The 19,432-nt window shown below is 37.3% G+C and overlaps 1 protein-coding gene across 1 annotated transcript; it reads left to right on the top strand.

The window, feature by feature from the left end:
• The first annotated feature begins 3,494 nt into the window (after positions 1–3,494).
• On the top strand, positions 3,495–8,478 carry LOC148698205 (uncharacterized). Its single transcript, XM_088690270.1, has 5 exons — positions 3,495–4,283; positions 5,192–5,656; positions 5,835–6,164; positions 6,822–7,322; positions 7,932–8,478. Exons 1-5 carry the CDS (start codon positions 3,811–3,813, stop codon positions 7,993–7,995), a joined length of 1,833 nt encoding a protein of 610 aa, XP_088546396.1. The 5' UTR covers positions 3,495–3,810; the 3' UTR covers positions 7,996–8,478.
• The last annotated feature ends 10,954 nt before the right edge of the window (positions 8,479–19,432 follow it).

Here is a 19,432-nt window from a genome sequence, read left to right as displayed (position 1 = left end):
CGTGAGGGCGTGGTCAGGGCCCAAAGCGGACAATATCGTGCTACGGTGGAGTTGAGCCCGGGATGTGGTGGGGGCTCGGATTGGGATGTGACATACAAATATTTCGGTACAAAAAAGTCAATTATATATTTTGGCACAATCATTTCTGTACACTTATGTATTTATATATTTTTGTATCACAAATTTCTTTTAATATTTTCTTATTTACATTCATTTATAATTAAAAAACTAAATATGCGCATATTAATAAAATTAAAATTTAATGTGGAGAGATTAAATAAAAATACACATTAAATAACAAAAATTGAATGTAAATTTTGATAAAAGTACACTTCAAAGGATTAAATTGAATATATAATCTAGCATCAGGTTTTTTTTAAATTTTAATATTTTATAAGGACTAATGTTCAAAAACCCCTTCAATAATCTACACGGTCAAAGCATTCTATTCTCTCTTGTTTTATTATACGAACATGTAGGAAAACTTTCCGTTCTCTTCCTTCATTATCGCACAACCCTAAAATATGCAGAACCCAATAATAATTGGAAATTGAAGCCCACCTACAGTACGGTACACCATAACAGCCATAAACCCTACATATATTTATTTACTTAAAGCCAAAACACTATAGGTGTGATCAAAATGAAAGAAAAAAAAATGCATATAACTAATTTGAATAACAGTAAATAATTTGAATTACAGCCATTTGCATGCTCCATGCAAATTCTATACGTTCGCGTTTGGAAACCAAAGCGTAACTACCCTATTTATAGTTGAAAAGGTTGGCTGCCGCACTTAGAGACCATGAATAATATTAATAAAGTATGAATAGATATATAGGAGTTGGGGCTTCAGATTGGTTCTCAAACCAAAGAGGGATAATTCTTTTCCTTACATCGACAGCTCCTGCTTCTAAAACCATGAATCATACACCTCTCTTGCTTCTGCGTTGTAATTTGAACTACACGCTAAGAATACCTGTACACATACTTGCCACCTCAAGCTAAAAAATGAAATCTTAGATAGTGAGAATGCCACCACGTAGACACAGCTCCATCCCTCTTCCTCCTACTAACACCTTATGCTAAGCCAATATGGTGAGTAAACAGCATATGTACCGAAACTTCAGTATGATAAATATACATAAGTCGATTGTAACTTAATGGCTAAGTTGTGGAAATTCTAAACCAAAACTAGGTAAATAATAGTATATACATTTTATATAATACAGGTTCTCATATTGCCTATTGCATCTCCACCCCTAAACTGAATAGCTCAAACATTTCGTATTGAAATATTAGTATTTTTATTTTATAAAATAATAAAAAATAATTTTATTTTTTAAGTTCGGATAGGTTTTATTTTTAATAAGGGAGCTTTATATATAGAGACAAAAATTTCACTATATTTCAAGGAACTCCACTAGTTTTTAAACATATCAATGAGAGACAAAAACATAAAAACAACTAAAGCTCAGCCCAAAAACATGGAAACATTGTTCTAAAATCCCAACCATAGCCCTAAGGCTTTAGGGTTGTTAATAAAACCCAGCCCACACCACTCCAACAAAATTGATATGTACTATAAGCTTAACTCATCTTCGACTATTTTTGCAGAATCAGTTCAACCCGTCTTCGACCATTTTTGCAGAATCAGTTCAACCCGTCATTGACCATTTTTGCAAAATCAGTTCAATCAATAATTGACATTTTTTGTAGAATCAGTTCAACCAGTCATCGACCATTTTTGCAGAACCAGTTCAACCAGTCCTCGATCATTTTTTGCATAATCACTTCACCTGTCTTCGACCATTTTGCAGAATCAGTTCAACTCGCTCTCGACCATTTTTGTAGAATCAGTTTAATTTGTCCTCGACCATTTTCACATAATCAGTTCAATCAATTATCGACCATTTTTGCAAAATTAGTTCAACTAGTCCTCGACCATTTTTACATAATCAGTTCAATCCGTCTTCGACCGTTTTGCAGAATCAATTCAACCCATCTTCGACCATTTTGCAAAATCAGCTCAATCAATCCTCAACATTTTAGTCATTGACTATTTTGCAGAATTAGTTCAACTCGTCCTTTACAATTTTTGCAGAATCACTTCAACTCGTCCTCGATCATTTTTCCACAATCTGTTCAACCTGTCTTCGACTGTTTTGCAGAATTAGTTCAACCCATTTTCGACCATTTTTCAGAATCAGTTCGATCAATCCTCAACCATTTTTGTATAATCAGTTCAACCCATCATTAACTATTTTTGCAGAATTAGTTTCATATACGTATAGAATCAGTTTTGTGTAGTTTTTAGTATAATCAGTTTGTAGAATTTTAGACTTTAAATAGAATTATTTGTATATTTTCAGCAAAACTATATACGTAACAATATTTACAAAATTTCATTTATTCATGTATTGGTTTATCAAGTCGTGGGTGTGTCCAATAAATTGCCATTTACACTGGCTTGGTTTTACCAATGTACAACCAATTATGGACGAGCACACAAATTTTGAACCCAAGGTCCCATAGATAGAGGCTAGCATTATAGTTTCACTCGTTTTGGCGAGTTAATGACCAAGGCCGGTATCTTTCATCGCATCCAAACTCGGTTTTGTTCCCTACAAAAAACAAAAAAAAACACTTTTACTTTGAGTTCATTGCTACCTCTTAAAATAACTGATTCTCACCTAAAAAGAAGGCTTCATTTGCTTATATGCTTACTATTCCGAATAGAGTCTAATTTCAAATAACTGATTCTAGATGCACCAACATACCCTTCGGAATAATAACAATAAGGTACATTAGCTAGGCTTCTACTTCCTACCCCAGAAAACTGAATGCAATTAGGATTCTAGTCAAATAAGGCTATAAAAAGCAAATTAAAAAAACTCAATCAAGTTCTAAATTTAAACAATTTGCATTGAAAACCCAACCTCACAACCCGTCTAGCAGCAACAATTTGTTAACCCATATATCAAACAAGCCAAAATAGAAATCCACAGAAGCAAAAATCACCAACCTATAAGAAGGTTCTTTAGCAGTTTCATCAATATCCTAGGAAGACTCAGCAATACCCATTGAGAAATTATGTTTCGAACCTGTAAAATATAAGAGGACACAAAATCGGAAGCAATTTACTTCCATCAAGCATACCATCATTCTGTTTGGTGCAAAACTTTACATAACTTTACATAATTACCTGCAATGGATTTGTTGCCAATCTACGGGGCAATTGGGTCAGGTGGGGTTTGCAATGGATTTGTTGCCAATCTACAGGGCAATTGCCCACGTTGGAATGCACTTAGCTTCCGACTTGTTCACTAGCCGAAAGCACGTAATCAAAGTCAAAAAACTTTCCTACGTCTAATGATCATGTCTTTACTTTTGAACCGAGAGCATGCATTGCAAATAATCCTTCTCTTTAAGGCTTTCCATTTCTCACCATCAAAATATCACTCAACCAAGGCTCAAAACAGGAGACTCAAGAGGACACCCTAAATCTTAACTTGTTTAATATTAACTAACACACACTATGCCAATTTCTCACTTCAGCAGCGAGTTCTCACTTTCTACATGCTCCCAGGTTAGGTCCCAGGCTCACAATCTTTCTATACCAGATGTCTCGTTTGATACCAATTTCATTAATCAAGGTTTTTCTGTCATATATAGTATGTAATTTTTCAGACTAGATTTGTTTTTTTACTGGTTGTATAACCAAATTGCTTATTTTAAGAAGTTGTACAGTCTCCAGCAGATTGCTCGTGAAATTAATCTCATTATTCTATTGTGAGAACCACATGTCCAATGGCATCAAGCTCTTTGGGTTTGAATTCATCTCCTCCAAATCATCGGAGGAAATATGATGTCTCTTTGAGTTTTGGAGGAGAAGACAACAGCAGGTGTTTTACAGAAGCTCTGTATACAGAATTTAATAAGCAGAACTTACAAACTTTCTGCAATCTTGCTCAGAGTTATATGAGCAAGACTGAAATGCAGTATTCAGGGACTGCATTTACTGATCTGAGAGAGTATTATGCATCGACGGTATGGTCTTTGGATAAGCTTGTACGAATTCTTGGATCCCATGGGAAAAAAAAAACGGTGCTACCAATTTTCTATGATGTGGATCCCTCTGACGTACAAAAACAAAGAGGGAGTTTTGCTGATGCCTTTGCTATACACGAAGAAACATATAAGGACGACCCAGACAAGGTTCGAAGGTGGAAAGCTGCTTTAACCTATGTAGCAAACCTCGCTGGGTGGGATTCAAATGGCCGGTATGCATATCTTATATATTTTACTCACTCTTTTCTGTTGCTAAATGATATATGTTTGCAACACCACATTGATATTATTGCGAGTAAAAATCCGAAATTTATGTTGTAGGTAGATTAAATCACAACTATCTATGGGGTGGTGATGATGGAAAATAAAATTAGATTCCTACACTTATTTTTTAAAATTTTTTAGACTAAACATTCTTTTAAGAATTTAATTAAAGTGCGCCTTAACTAATATCCAAATCAACATATTTTATTTATTTAAATTAAATGTCATTCTTGTATATTTTACACTCAAAATGCTATAATAATGATTTCCTAATTTAGCCTTCTGGAGCATTTTTTTTTTTTTTAAAGATATTATCCGAATCAAATTGCCTTAATTTTAGGAAGATGAAACAACATTTCAAGCTTAATTATCTGTTTATTAATAATTAATATGATTGGCTTTAAGCATAGACATCTCTTTTTTTCTTCTCTTTTTTGAACTTTTAATCTGCTTTAATTTGTAACTTTTTTGTTGTCGACAGGTGCATTTGTTTTACATGTACAATATAAATTGGGTGTGTTTGTTTTAATATTAATCTGTTTATCTCTTTCCTCGTTAAGTCTTAAAAAATGTTAATTTTTCATTGCTAACCATAGTTATGCTAGTAAACATATGGCAGTATAAGAGGAGGGAGATGAGCAAAAATGTTCCTAACAAATGATGATAAATGCAGCATTACTCAATTAAATAAGAAAAAATATATGAAGTGGAGCAAAAGAAAATTTAACGTTGTTATGCCTTCAAATTTACATTTAACTTTTTTTTACATCTTCATTAGAGATGCTTCTTGTGCTATTTGGACTTCATTTACTGACCACCCCACCGACGTGATTAATAGTCTCTTTCTTTGTTGTAGGAAAGAATCAGAGCTCATTAAAATAATCGTTGCTGAGATACGGAGGAAATTGCACCCTACGTTTCCTTCTACGGTCCCCTCTTCTTCGATACTGGCTAAAACCTCAACACCTTATTCTTCTCAAGGATGGAATCATAATGTGTTTATGTCTTTTAGAGGTGATGACACCCGCTTGAATTTTGTGGATCATTTAAGCGCTTCATTGGAACATGAACGAATTACCGGGTTTAGGGATGACATAGGACTTGAGAAAGGATCATCTATTTCCTCAGAAATTGACAAAGCAATTGAGGAATCACAGATTTCCCTCGTCATTCTTTCAAAAGACTTCGCTTCTTCACCTTGGTGCTTGAATGAGCTTGTGAAGATTCTTGAATGCGCAGAAACATCTAACTTGCAGACGATTCTCGAGGCCCTTAAAAAACATGATGAAGCATCGACAGACATGGACGAAACCAGGGATAGGTAATTTTCCTCTATATTGGTTTTGAATGTAATATTTTTATAAGACGTCAATATCTATAATTTTTCACGATTGGTTTTTGAAAGAATGAGTCAATTAAACTATTAAACTGCTTTGTTTACTATTGGTTTTTTTTTTTTTTTTTTTTTTTTTTCCTTTTTCTAATTGTTATTAGTTCAGTTTCAGGAAAATAAGTCGAGTTAGAATCACGGTTCGCTACGATGGAGAGTGGGTTGGTACCGCATACGTTGGTGGTAAAGCGAAAGAAATAACGGTGTCAAAGGACATTACACGTGAGGAGCTTCTACGTAAATTGTATGAGATCGTTGGGAAAGATCCATGTAAGCATGAGATTATAATGAAGACTACAGATGAATGTGAATTGTCTGCACCACTACAGATAGTCGATGATGAGGACTTGGCATCTTTCAAAGAACGACGTCTATGTTTGGATAAGAGCTCGAAGATGAATGTTATTGAACGCCAAGTATCTTCTTCTGGAACTAGAAGGTAAACTTTTGTTTCGCTCTTTTGTCGAATTGAAATGGTTGGATATTTTCTCCTGGTTTATTGCTCATTATCCTCATTTTTCAAGGTGACTGACGATGATCATGACCGATGACGAAAATGAAAGTCCCTTGTTTTTTGTCTGTTCTTTTTGGAGCTCCTATATGCTGGCACTTAAAAAAAGCTATTAACTCTTAAATTTAGTGTTACTAAAGAATTTTAAAATGACAGAAATAAAAATGATACATTTTTTTTTTTTTTTTTTTTTTTTTTGTAGAATTTGTGAATTTTCTTGTTTGGTTAGTATTATAAAACAATGAAATTTAATGTATGTTTAGATTCATTAATATGTAAATGAGAGATAGTAGTTCAAAAATGTGCTAGTAGTGGTGGTGGCACAACGGTATGTGGTGGTGGCAACAGCCGTGATGGTGGGTGGTGGTGGCGGTGACCACTCATCGTTGAGATTTTTTTCGATTTTTTATTTTCAAAACCTCACTCATAGAAATTTGAAAATAACATATATTTATATGGAATTTAAACTTGAGAATTAGAGGTCACAAATTCCAGATTTTTTATTATGCGGAAATTCTAAATTTTATTTCATGTAATCAGTTTATATACTTTCTTTGCTAACTAATGTTTTCCACGTATTTTCAGGAAAATGAATGCTCTTAGAGTTTTGGTTAACTATGGTGGGAAGTGGGCCAACTCTATATACAGTGGTGGCAAAACGAAAGGAATTATGGTTTCAGACAGCATTACATATGAAGAACTTGTGCAGAGGCTGTATAGTATTGTTGAGGTAGATCCCCGTGAATATATGATCATAATAAGGGTAGCATATGCATCAACTTTACCAACCCAACCGGTGGAGCTAACCAATGATGATGATCTGACATTTTTCATTGACGAGAGTCTGGAGGGCTCGAAAATTCCTTTGTGCATCACTTGCCAACGACTACAGATGAATGTCGGGAAATATCCATGTCAGTATGAGATTACAAGGACGACTACAGACGAATTTGAATTGCCTGCTCAACCAGTACAGATGGTCGATGATGAGCACTCGGCATCTTTCAAAGAACGACGTCCATGTTTGGATAAGAGCTCGAAGATGAATGTTATTGAACACCAAGTATCTTCTTCTGGAACCAGAAGGTAAACTTTTTTTTCGCTCTTTTGTCAACTTGAAATGGTTGGATATTTTCTTCTGGTTTATTGCTCATCATCCTCATCTTCCAGGGTGACTGATGATGATCATGATCGATGACGAAAATGAAAGTCCCACTACTACATTAAACAGTTATCGTAATGAAACAAAAAACGTCGCGCAAAGAAGATTTTCACTGCTTAAAATAATACTCGACGAAACCTTCGTCTCGCAAGGCTCGTAAAGAAAGGTCTTGCGCGACGAAGAGAAGAACAATCGTTGTGCAAAATTGTTTGCGTGATGAACTGAAGCTTGATCGCACTAAGTTCAGAAGGACGAAGTACATTCGTCGCACCAAATAGGAAAAATATTAATCAAGTTAAAATTTATTAATTTTCACTAATTTATTAAAAAATTAGGAATAAAAGTCAACAATACTAACTGATAGCTCATGAAGAACGGAGGTGTTGGTCTCCGCCAGGACAGCTCTCCAAGACTCCCATTGCATTGGAGGTCCCAAATTCCAGATTATTTTTTATACAGAAATTCTAAATTTTGTTTCATGTAATCAGTTTATATACCTTCTTTGCTAACAAATGTTTTCAATGTATTTTCAGGATAATGAATATACTTAATGATGCGGTTACCACTGCTGGGAAGTTGATCAAGCGTTACATATGAAGAACTTGTGCTGGGACTGAATATTATTGAGGTAGATCCCAGTGTATATAAGATCATAATAAGGGCAGAATATGCATCAACTTTATGGACCAAGATCCTCTCCGGATCAATTTTATGCGGAGCTTGCGGATCTTTAATGGTGACAGTTGAAAGAAATCGTGCGTTTATGAGTGTAGTTGAACTTTTTCTTCTCGCGTAACGATGCTGCAGAGCCTTATCCTTCGTCTACCTCGATATTTGTATCTCTCTATCTCCTATCTGCATCTGGGGCTCTGTTGGAATTAAATGAAATTTGGTTTTGATCTAATGGCTGAGAAGGAAGGAACCAACAGTTAAGAGAATGCTTAGTCTCATAGGACAAGTGTATGCTTAGATTTCTGTTTTATGAATCAAGGGCTGATATAGCTTGTAAGGAAAGTGTTGTGTTGATATTTGAAAATATCTGTGCTTGCTCTCAGAGAGAGCTTTGCACATTCCTCTGAACACCTTTTCTTCTTCTGTTTGACATCTTCCCCGAAAATACCAACTTCAAAATAAACACAGAATTTATCATCTCGGACTCTCTGCAACCCCGTCAAAACATAACCAATTAATGGTTGGAAATCGACTTTGTTGTTTCTTATATGGCTTTACGGGAAATGCTGTCGTCACCGCTTAAGCTTTCTCCCTTGCAGTGCTACCTCTTCTCTTCCTCTCTGCAATTTATTGCTTATGATTGTTGGGTGTTTAGAAATTTTTTAACTTCGGGGACGATGTTTTAATGGTGTTTGAAAAGTACAAATAGATGGAGAATTTTAACTTTCGTTCAGGCCCTTCTGGGTGCAAAGGCTCAGAAAACAAAAGTATTAAGGCTTAGAAAATATCAAAAAAAAAAAAAAAAAACAATTTGCAAGGAACAGAAGTATTAAGGCTTGCTCGAAAATGGCGGATTGCTACTCGCCGAGTTGGTATCTATCTCAGAAAAGGGGAAGGGGAACAAGACGGGAATGACTTAGTTTAACGTGAGAATTAGTGGATTTTTTCAACGGTCATGATTGAAGATTCGTCGGCTCCGCGCAAAATTGATCCGGAGAGGATCCAGGTCCCAATACGGACCCAACCGGTGGAGCTAACCAATGATGACATTTTTCGTTAACGAGATTCTGAAGGGCTCCAAAATTCCTTTGTGCACCACTTCACTTGCCAACGATGGTGTTATCGTTGGAATCAATTTTTCTCTTCGTTGTTTGCCCATTGGGTCTCCTAGATTGCAAGCTACGAAAAAATTAGTTCATTGCTATTGCACTGGTCTATGTTGTTGTACAGAATAGTATAATATTATTAAGGCTAATTTAAGTTGTATTTCAAAAATTAATATTAAAAAAAAAAGAAAGACTAATTTAACTTATCATTTTATTTCTCTTTATCTTAAATTTTTCGAGAGGCATTTTGACTTAGATGGTTGGTTTTTTTTTATTTTTTTAGATCAAACATCCAATGCTTTTAGAGAAGAACTAGAAATTACTACCCGCGCATTGCAGTAGGATAAAAAATTGTATGAATTATTATGTTTGAAATATATAAAAGATTGTGTCTTAAAACATTGTTTCAATTTAGGTACAATGAATTGAAAGTTTTAGCAAATCGAACCCAATGTTGTGAGAATAAGGCTTTTGGCTGGAATAACATTGCTTTTATGTTCGTTCCCTTCCACCTTTGCAATTCCTGCTAGAATAACAACAAATTCACAAAACATACAAAAAATTATTGTTATTCTAATAAAATATAGAACACAAACGAGGAAATACTAAAATCACAACGCCTGAAATTTAAACTAAAGTTAAATGTAAAACAAAATATAAGTTTCTCCTTACCAAACCAGGGAGTAGAAACATGGGATGCCCATAATCCAGCCCATGACTGTTTGCAAAACCCCTCCCAAAATTATTATGTAATTTTACATTTCCTCTAAAAGTTTATGTAATCTTACAAATTGGTCCCCTAAACCTTTACCCTATCCGTATCTCCCTTTTTAGATTTTCTCTAACTCTCACCCTCTTTTTGATTGCCACGTGGTAGCTCCCCCATCCCCCTTTCCTTTCTCTCTTCCCTTTTCCCCGAGCATTCTCTCTCTCAACTCAGTACTATCTCTCCCTTTCAGATCTCCCTTTCCCCGATCCATATTCAAGCACTCACAGACACACCCACACCACCAGCGACACCACCACCCTTCGTGGACATCCTCTCTCTCTCTCTCTCTCTCTCTCTCTCTTCACCTTTGTTGAACACGGAGAACCCCCGAGGGTTTCGAGCAAGTTTTCGGCCCTTCCACAGTGAATCGAGGTGAGAAAACACTTCCCCTCACCTTGCACTTCATTTTCGTACCTAGATCGTGCCCTACAGTGGTAGATCAACGTTGACCGAAGCACAGGAGGCTCCGCCCTCCTTCCCCAGCGAGAACAAACAACCAAGCCTTTGGGCCTAAACTAAGCCCAGGATCCCAAGCCCAGGCCCAAACCCTAAGCCCAACTACGCGTGAGCCTGCGCATGGGTACCCACCAATGCCGGCCCGTGGGGTACACGCGCCACCAACAAATTTTTCAATAACTTTTCTTGCGACCAACAACAGCACGTGGCGGCCCATGTGGCGGCGCGTAAGGGTGCATAGGGATACCCGAGGTCTTTCTTTATGTTTTTTTACGTCCCGAATCTGTTTATAAATGGTACAATTAACAAAACTATACTTAAACGATTGAGTTTCAAAAAACGGGCATCATAAATGGATTTGGGATGTCGAAAAACATAAAAGAGGACCTCGGGTACCTCCACGTGCCTCCTTCACCGCATGCACCGCCGTGGGTCGATAGAAAAGTCATCGAAAAATTTGCCGGCGCCATGGACGATGGTGCGTGTGCCTTACACACTGCCCATGCGCGGCTGGGCTTAGGGTTTGGATCGGGTTTGGGCCTGGGAAAGTCATCACCTATATATGCTTCTAGGCAGCTCAAGAATCACGAGAACAACTACCCCACTTATAATTTGAAGCTCAGAGCAATGGTCTTTGCTATAAAGATCTGGCGACACTACTTGTACGGGGAGAGGTGCCGCATCTTCATTGATCACAAAAGCCTAAAACATGTCTTCATATAGAAAGAACTGAATTTGAGGCACAGAAGGTGGATGGAACTCATAAGTGATTATGATTGCACTATCGAGTATCACCTGAACACGCCAATGTAGTAGCAAATTCACTTATGGACAACTTGCCTCCCTTCGAGCTATCCATGTTCCGCTACTATTTTCCTTTCAAGAAACTGGCGTTACCGTGACACCAGACTCGCAAGGGTCTTCTTAGCACACTTCTAGGTTAGACCTATCTTGGTGGATATGGTGAGGGAAGCTCAGGAACTTGATCAGCAGTGTGCCAATCTAAAGAAGCAAGTACTGGATGGGTCAAGACAAGATCTGAAAATCTAGAAGAATGAAGCCTTAGTGATGAGAAGCAGGTTATTTGTGCCTAAGGATAACGAAGCAGTGAAGAAAGAAATCCTTGATGAAGCCCATATTTTGGCGTATGCCATACATCCGGGGATTACCAAACTGTATCACATTATCTGTCCATTTTATTACTGGCTTGGGATGAACGGGATGTGGTGAAATATGTGAAGGGATGCATTATTTGCCAATAGGTGAAGGCACAGAGACAAAGACCTGAGGGGTTAATGCAGAATCTCCCGATACCAGCGTGGAAGTGGGAATATATCACCATGGACTTCATGTACAGTTTACCGAGGATGCAGTCGAGATTTAATGGCATGTGGTTGATTGTAGACTGAATTGCCAAGACCGCTCACTTCTTACAAGTTCAACAAACCTACTTACTACAAAAGTAGGCAAAACTATTCATTGATAATATTGTCAGACTTCATGGTGTACCAATTTCCATTGTTTCAAATGGAGATCCCAGATTCATCTCCAGGTTTTGGAGAACTTTTAATGCCGCCATGGATACTCAATTGTTGTATAGCACTGTCTACCATCCATAGACCGATTGCCCATCCAAGCGAACAATTTAGACCTTGGGAGACATGTTGAGAGTGTCTATTCTCCAATGGAAGGGTAGCTGGGATGATTATTTGTCGTTGGTTGAGTTTGCCTACAATAAAAACTATCATTCTAGTATCGGCATGGCACCATTTGAAGCACTGTATGGGAAGGCGTGCCAGACACTGTTGCGTTGGACAGAGGTCAACGAACGGGTGTTAGTAGGGTCAAAAATTGTCTACACTACTAATGCTAACATCTAGCTGATTAAGAGAAACCTGAAGGTAACATAAGACCGACAAAAGAGTATTGCAGACTGTCATTCCAGGCACCGAGAGTATAAGATCCGTGACTTTGTCTTCTTGAAGTTGTCTCCCTGGAAGGGTGTAGTTCAATTTGGTAAGCGATGAAAGTTGAGTGCTCGATATGTTGGCCCCTACCAGATTACGGAAAGGATTGGTGCAGTTGCCTATAGGTTGGAGTTCCCACCAGAGCTGTCACAGATTCACAACATTTTCCATGTTTCCATGCTCCAGAAATATGTATTATATCCCTCTCATGTCGTTCAAGCGAAACCACTAGAAGTGAATCAGGATGCAAGTTATGTCAAGGAACCAGTGACTATCATTGACTGGCAGGATAAAACCTTGAGAAACAAAGTCATCCCGTTCGTGAAAGTGCTGTGGAGAAACCATGACGTCGAGGAAACGACATGGGAAGCAGAGGATTTGATAAGGAACCAGTACCCGTATCTTGTTAGTTGAGCTTGTAATTTCAAGGGCGAAATTCTTACAAGGGGGTAGATTGTAAAACCCCTTCCCAAAATTATTTTGTAATTTTACATTTTCCCTAAAAGTTATGTAATTTTGCATTTCAGTCCCTCACTTTTTACCCAATCCGGATCTACCTTTCAGATTTTCTTTCTGATTCTCTCTTATCATTGCTTGCCATATGGCAAACACTCACTTATCTTCTTTCATTCTCCTCGAGTCTCTCAGCTCACTCTTCTTTCTCTCGCACCCTCATCTTTCTCTTTGATCTTTTCTCCCCGCTCAACACACATACTCACACACCTATTCACACACCTATATCACCACCAACCTCACGTAGACTCTCTCTCACTCTCCTTAGTCTCTGTGAAACTCAGCGAGGTCGAGAACCCAGACTCTGGTGACGACAAGAGACCCCAAAGGTATAGAACTCTTCCCCTCATCTCACTCTTCATTTTGATACTTAGATCGTGTCCTAGGGAGTTAATTTGTCGTCGATTGGAGCTAGGAAAGCTCCGACCTTCTTCCCCAGTGAGAAAACAGGCCAGGCCTGAAAACCCAACCAAACCAGGCCTTTGGGCTTTTGGCGCTGGCCTATTTCACTAACCCAAAACCCTAGGTTCGGATCCATTAGAACCCCAAACCCAAACCAGGCCTTTAGGCCGTGTGAAATGAACCTTTGGCCCAATAAACCTTGCAGCTCGGTTCCTTGGAACCAAGGCCTTTGGGCCTTATAATCCATGCCCAAGGCCAAGATCTCAGGCCTAAACCTGGTCCAAACCCTCAGCCCAGCCACACATAGGTTCCTGCTGGTGTCGTTATGTGTGGTACACGTGCCACCGTCCAAGGCGGGGCTAGTGAATTTTTCAGCGACCCACGGCGGCACGTGAAGCCGCGTAGGGGTACCCGAGGTCCCTCTTTATGTTTTTCAAAGTCCCGAATCTATTTATGACGTCCGTTTTCCGAAATTCAATCGTTTGAGTATAGTTTTGTTAATTGAACCCTTTATGTGCTTAGATGCAATTATTAGCAGCATTTCCGTCATTCCTGTTTCCTACAACTCTATAACGACGGAGTATCTGTAAGTGGACCCTTTTGAAAATGCATGTTTTAATAGTAGGTATGTATACATGAAAAGCATGATTTACTAATTACATTTTATGAAACGTTTTATGAAATATTATGTTTTCTGAAAATATTTTGGATTACCATATTTTATTGAACTGATGTTCTTTACTGTATATATGATGGATGACTATATGTTATGAAGATGTTTTTGAGATATATGTACCTATGTTTGGAAAGAGTATATTCAATGTTTTTGTGCGTATCTAGTGGTCACTGTTCTGCCTACGGGCGAGAGTTAGGAGTTGGCTTCGGGCCAGGAGAAATAATCTCTGGCTTCAAGCCAGAAGAAATAATCTCTGGCTACTGGTGTAGAGACATAGTAGTTGGCTTCGGGGCGGGAGTTATGATTATCAAACACCACGGGTTACTAGGATACCATTAGTTAGCACACTATTTACGAGATATGTTTTATGAAGGTTTTATGGCATGCTAGGGTTTTCGGAAAAACCTACTACATATTATGCTATTGAGTTTTCATCAAACTTTGGGGGTTAGTATGTTGATAACTGTTTCAGTATTATATATATATATATATATATATATATATATATATCAACTTGGTCCACTCATGTTTATTTTGTGCCCCCCTCAGGACATAGGAACTAGGATTACGACCCGAGCTATGGGGCATTCCCTTACCAGTGACATCATGCTTTGACATCATTGTAATAGCACATTCCGCTTGTAATCTGAATTAGAATATGCTCTAAACATGTCATGCATTATCACTATGTATTCATTGTTGGCATTTGAATATTATTTTATTATATTAGTATTCGAGGAAATTTATAAGCACGTTTTCCATGTTCTCAGCATTTTCATTCATTAAATGGTTTTCGTCACCCTCGGATGTCGGCCAACACGTGACCATCCCGATGTCCCACGGACATTGGGATCGGGCCGTGTCACTATTATACGCCTGGATTGTTGAATAAAAACAGAGATGTTTGTAAAATGCTTGTCACTGCTTCTTTCATCAACTCTTCTTGATCTTTAACTTTGAGTTGTGGTAGATTAGTGGCACATGAATTTTCATTTGTAAACTACATTCCAGAACTAAGAACGAAACACATTTATTAAAAAAAAATAAATAAATAAAGGAATGCAATGTTAGAAAATGGGTAATTAAACAATTAAAATAGTAACCTCAAAATTCAATAGATTTGGCCTAAACTAATTAAAATGATTTGCTTATTTTGGTAAAGGATTAACAAATTAGGTATAATGTATGAGACTAATTGCAAGGATGAATAAAACACTTCAAACAACTGTAAGTTTTATAGAAAAGCTTTCCAAGAGTTTAGTTGGAGAAGACAATACCTGAAATACATCACTCAAAAGAAAAGGATTATTGAAACTTACAATGCTTAATTCTACATATTAAATTTTATAATGCAATGTGAAAAAGCTGACCACATTGTTGAATAATATTATGAAATTCAAAGGATCCACTGATCATATGCATGATTTGATCACCAAGAGAAAGAATAGAGGAGATGCTGACCCAAAAACTTAATTGCAAGTGCCTAACAGCCCAAATCGAATCTTTCAAAGGCAGTGAGAAAACCATTCATTTTTCCAGTGAAGGGTCCAGTCGAACCCACCTGTGCAAACAGATCAAGCTTTGAATTTAACATAGCCAATGTAAATTCAATTTTCAAATCACAATGTCTATGACTTATGCAAATTATTACCTAGTTCTGCCCCTAATTGCATCCTGTTACTAATAATTATAACTACTTTTTAGGAATTTGAGGAATTGAAGTAGTAGATAAAGGAGACCATATATTTAGCTACCTATCTAGTCTCTAAGTTCTCTGAAACAATTTAAAGTGGTAAGGTGTAGTATCTAGATTTAGATATGTATGAAACGAATCACTCAAAACTGATAACACATTCTCTCCTAAATTTTGAAACCCCATGTATCATTAAGTAACTCCTTTACTTTTGTCCTCATTCGGCTATCATGTAACAATCCGTTCCAATTTTATCGGAATAAAGAGAGTATTTTTGTAAAATTGCATATTAGGCTAGATCTGTTTCTTTTAAAATTATTTTTGGATCTTAATTAGTGTGCCAAGGGGCCCACCCCTGATTTAGCTCCCCCGTCTCTCCCCTCTTTTTCTGATTTCTAACATACAAACACACACACACACACACACACATAGTTCTCTCTCTCTCTCTTCCCATCACTTTCTCTCCCTTTCTTTCTTCCCGTTCCACACCCCCGAAGGCTCTCTCTCCTCTACAACCCATCCTCCTCCTCATCCCCGAGCTTAACAACATTAACAACCCTCCAAAGTAACGCAACGACCTCGTGAGCCCGTGGCTAGAAGCAGTGAACCCAACAGTGACGTTGTCACTGTTCATTATCTTCCCCGACGTATTTCTTGATTTCGCGACGAAGGTAAGCCTTGAAATTGGTCCCTATCATTGTAGATCATGTCTAGGTTCACGGTTAGTAAGTTTTTGGGTGGTGTAGGAACTCCGAAAAACTCAAGGAAATTCACTGTGCAAATCTGGAAATTTCCAGACCGTGGTCGTTTGGCCATCTTTCCGGCTATTTTCGGGCCAACGCCGGCCACCACTCGGTCCCCACTTGGTATGAATCTCTTTTCCACATTCTTAACTACATTTTGGCTTTGGAATCACTAAATTTGGTTAAGAATCAAAAAAGTTACAAAGCTTTGAAAATTTTCCAAACATTTGGTCAAAACCCATTTTTTCGACGAGCACCGCCCCTTTCGAGGCGTTTTCCGGCCAAAAAACGGCGAGTTGGCCGGCGTGCATAGTGTCGTCGAGTACTACAACTTTTATTTTTGTTTCACTTGATTTCGTTAAGCAACGAAGAAGTTATGGACGTTTGAAGTGGTGAATTGGCCTGAAAACGGATCAACCCGACCCAAGTCCTTTGAAACCAGCCCAACCCGTGACCCTTTTAAGCCCAAACCCAATTAATTACCCCAGGCCCTTTTAAGCCCAAACCCAATTAATTACCCCAGGCCCTTTTAAGCCCAAACCCAATTAATTACCCCATGCCCTTTTATCCACCCATTAACCTAAACTCATTAACCCTTTATCCTAAGCCCAACCCACCTAGACCTAACCCTAACCCAAGTTAAACCGTTAACCTGGAACCCCTTCTAGACTAATTTCAACGTCTTGAATTTGTTTCCGATGTCTATTTTTTCAAATTCAATTGTTATAATATAGTTGTATTAATTGGACCCTTTATGTGTTTAGGGGCAATTACTATGGCGTTTCCATCTTCGCTAGTTTATGTGGCTCTTCAACGGTGAAGTATCTATAAGTGGAACCCTTCTACAAATGCATGTTTTAATAGTAGAAATGCATACATAAAAAACATGATTTAATGATTACATTTTATGAGATAAGCTTATTGAGGTTAGTTTGAATTATTACTATTTTTCCTATAATAAGTGTTCTTATAGAATATCTGATGGATGACGATATAATATTTAGAACATGTTTAGAACACCTCTTTAGAGTATAAATGACGATGACTTTATAGTATGAAGTTGCTTTTCAATATATATATGTTCAATGGTTTTGTACTTACCTAGTTGTCCCAATTCCGTTACGAGATGAGGGATAGATTCCAGTCCGTCCCGAGCGACAGTTATGGTGTTGGCATAGGGCCTGAAGTGTTTTTCCTCTTACTATTAACACAGGGACGGGGAGTCGGCATGGGGCCTGGGGGTAATTTTCCTCTGGCAATCGATACAGAGATGAGCAGCCGGCATAGGGCCTGGAGGACGTTGGACATTCACTAGTGATTACGATATATATGAGTTATGATTTGAGACATTGCACGACATTCTAGGTTTCGGAAAACTTATTTTTATCATGCTATATGTGTTTTCATAAAACCTGGGGTTTGGTATGTTGATAACTGTTTTATTATATATATCAACTTGGTCTACTCATGTTTATTTTGCGCTCTGTTCAAGATTTAGAATCGAGGCATACAATCCTGACGTTAAGGCACTTCCTCATCGGCATCTTCGAGTCCTTTCGGTTTAGGACCTATTGTTTTATTCATTCAATTTTATATTATTTCTTTTAGTATTCTAGTTAGTTGTATGCTCTGAACATGTTCATTAAATGCATATTCATTATTGTTTTATATTTATAAGTCTTATCTATCCCTTGTTTTCAGCTTTTGCACTTAATAAATGGCTTTCGTCATTCTCGTGTGTCAGCTAGCACGTGTCTATCTTGATATTCAGAGAATATTGGAATCGGGTTGTGTCATATCATGAGGCCTAAATTTGGAAATTCATATTCAATGCCAAAAAAAAATGAAATACTCTTCCATTCTTCTTGGACTATTTGAATAGAATAAAGAGCAATAAATCTTCTCCATATTCAAATATTAACAAACAAATTAAGCAACAGAAAAAACCACAAAAAGAAAATAAGAAGCAAGAACAATTTAATCCAAGAAGAATTCAAAGCATAAAGAGGAGAGACAGTAGAATCTAATTGATAATTAATTACCTAGAAAGAAATATGATTATCCTTGAGATTAATCTTAGTTTTCTTCGCATGTTTTTCGGATCATCAGACTGCAAGATGAATTCCAATACTGTATCCAAATAACCTACAACACAACATATAAGGCATATTCATCATAACCAGATACAAATGTTAATTTGTTGGGGAAAAAATCCAACCAATGCATTCTTATACAAAACATTTATTTAAATACTGATTTTATGCAATCCGGTAGCTTAATACTTAACTCAGAAAATAAAAACTCAAACTTTGGCAATTAGATAAGGCTAGAAACAATCTACTACTAAAATGGTTGACATTATAGTTTTTGTGATTTTTACTTTTTGTATAACATGAACAAACCAGCATCAGATCACCTACCCCAACAAAAATCACACCTCACCAGAACACTTACCCCATCAAAAGAATCGCAAAGAACAAACCTGCCTCAACATGCAGCCAAAGCAAGAAAAAAAAAAATATAAATCAACAGTTTGCCAAATAGAAAATAGGATGTATATAAGGTTGGAAAAAAGCAGGCTTAACATGCATCAACATGCTGCAAAAACGATTTTTTTTTTTTTTTTTTTTTTTTTTAAGAAATACTGATATTGCAACGAAAACGGCAAGGCAGGCAGATTCAACCTAGAGATCAAGCATCGCCCTCTCCTAAAATCAAAATCATAAGTCAATTCCTAAAATCAACTACAACTGACAAAATTACCCGCCCTAAATAGACCTGAGATCTAAGAATATTCAAGAAGTTCTTATAACTAACTATAACTTTACCTATCAGCATTGATTTTCAAGCCTAGACCAAAGGTTTATGCGTAAAAACAAAGTCTGTTACTTTGCTAAATAATATAACATCGGAAGGTTAACACTAGTACAAAAAACACTATGCGCAACGCAAGTTCTTCGTCGCGCAAAAATTAGCACAACGAACCTTTGTCGCTCACCAATCATCGCGCCACGGTAGTGACACTAGGGTTTGTGCA

This window comes from Pyrus communis, chromosome 3 (genome assembly GCF_041283825.1).
Source record: "Pyrus communis isolate YQ-2024b chromosome 3, ASM4128382v1, whole genome shotgun sequence".
Classification (NCBI taxonomy): Eukaryota; Viridiplantae; Streptophyta; class Magnoliopsida; order Rosales; family Rosaceae; genus Pyrus; species Pyrus communis.
The sequence above is the reverse complement of the archived record's forward strand: the minus strand, read 5'-3'. Positions and strand labels throughout refer to the sequence as shown.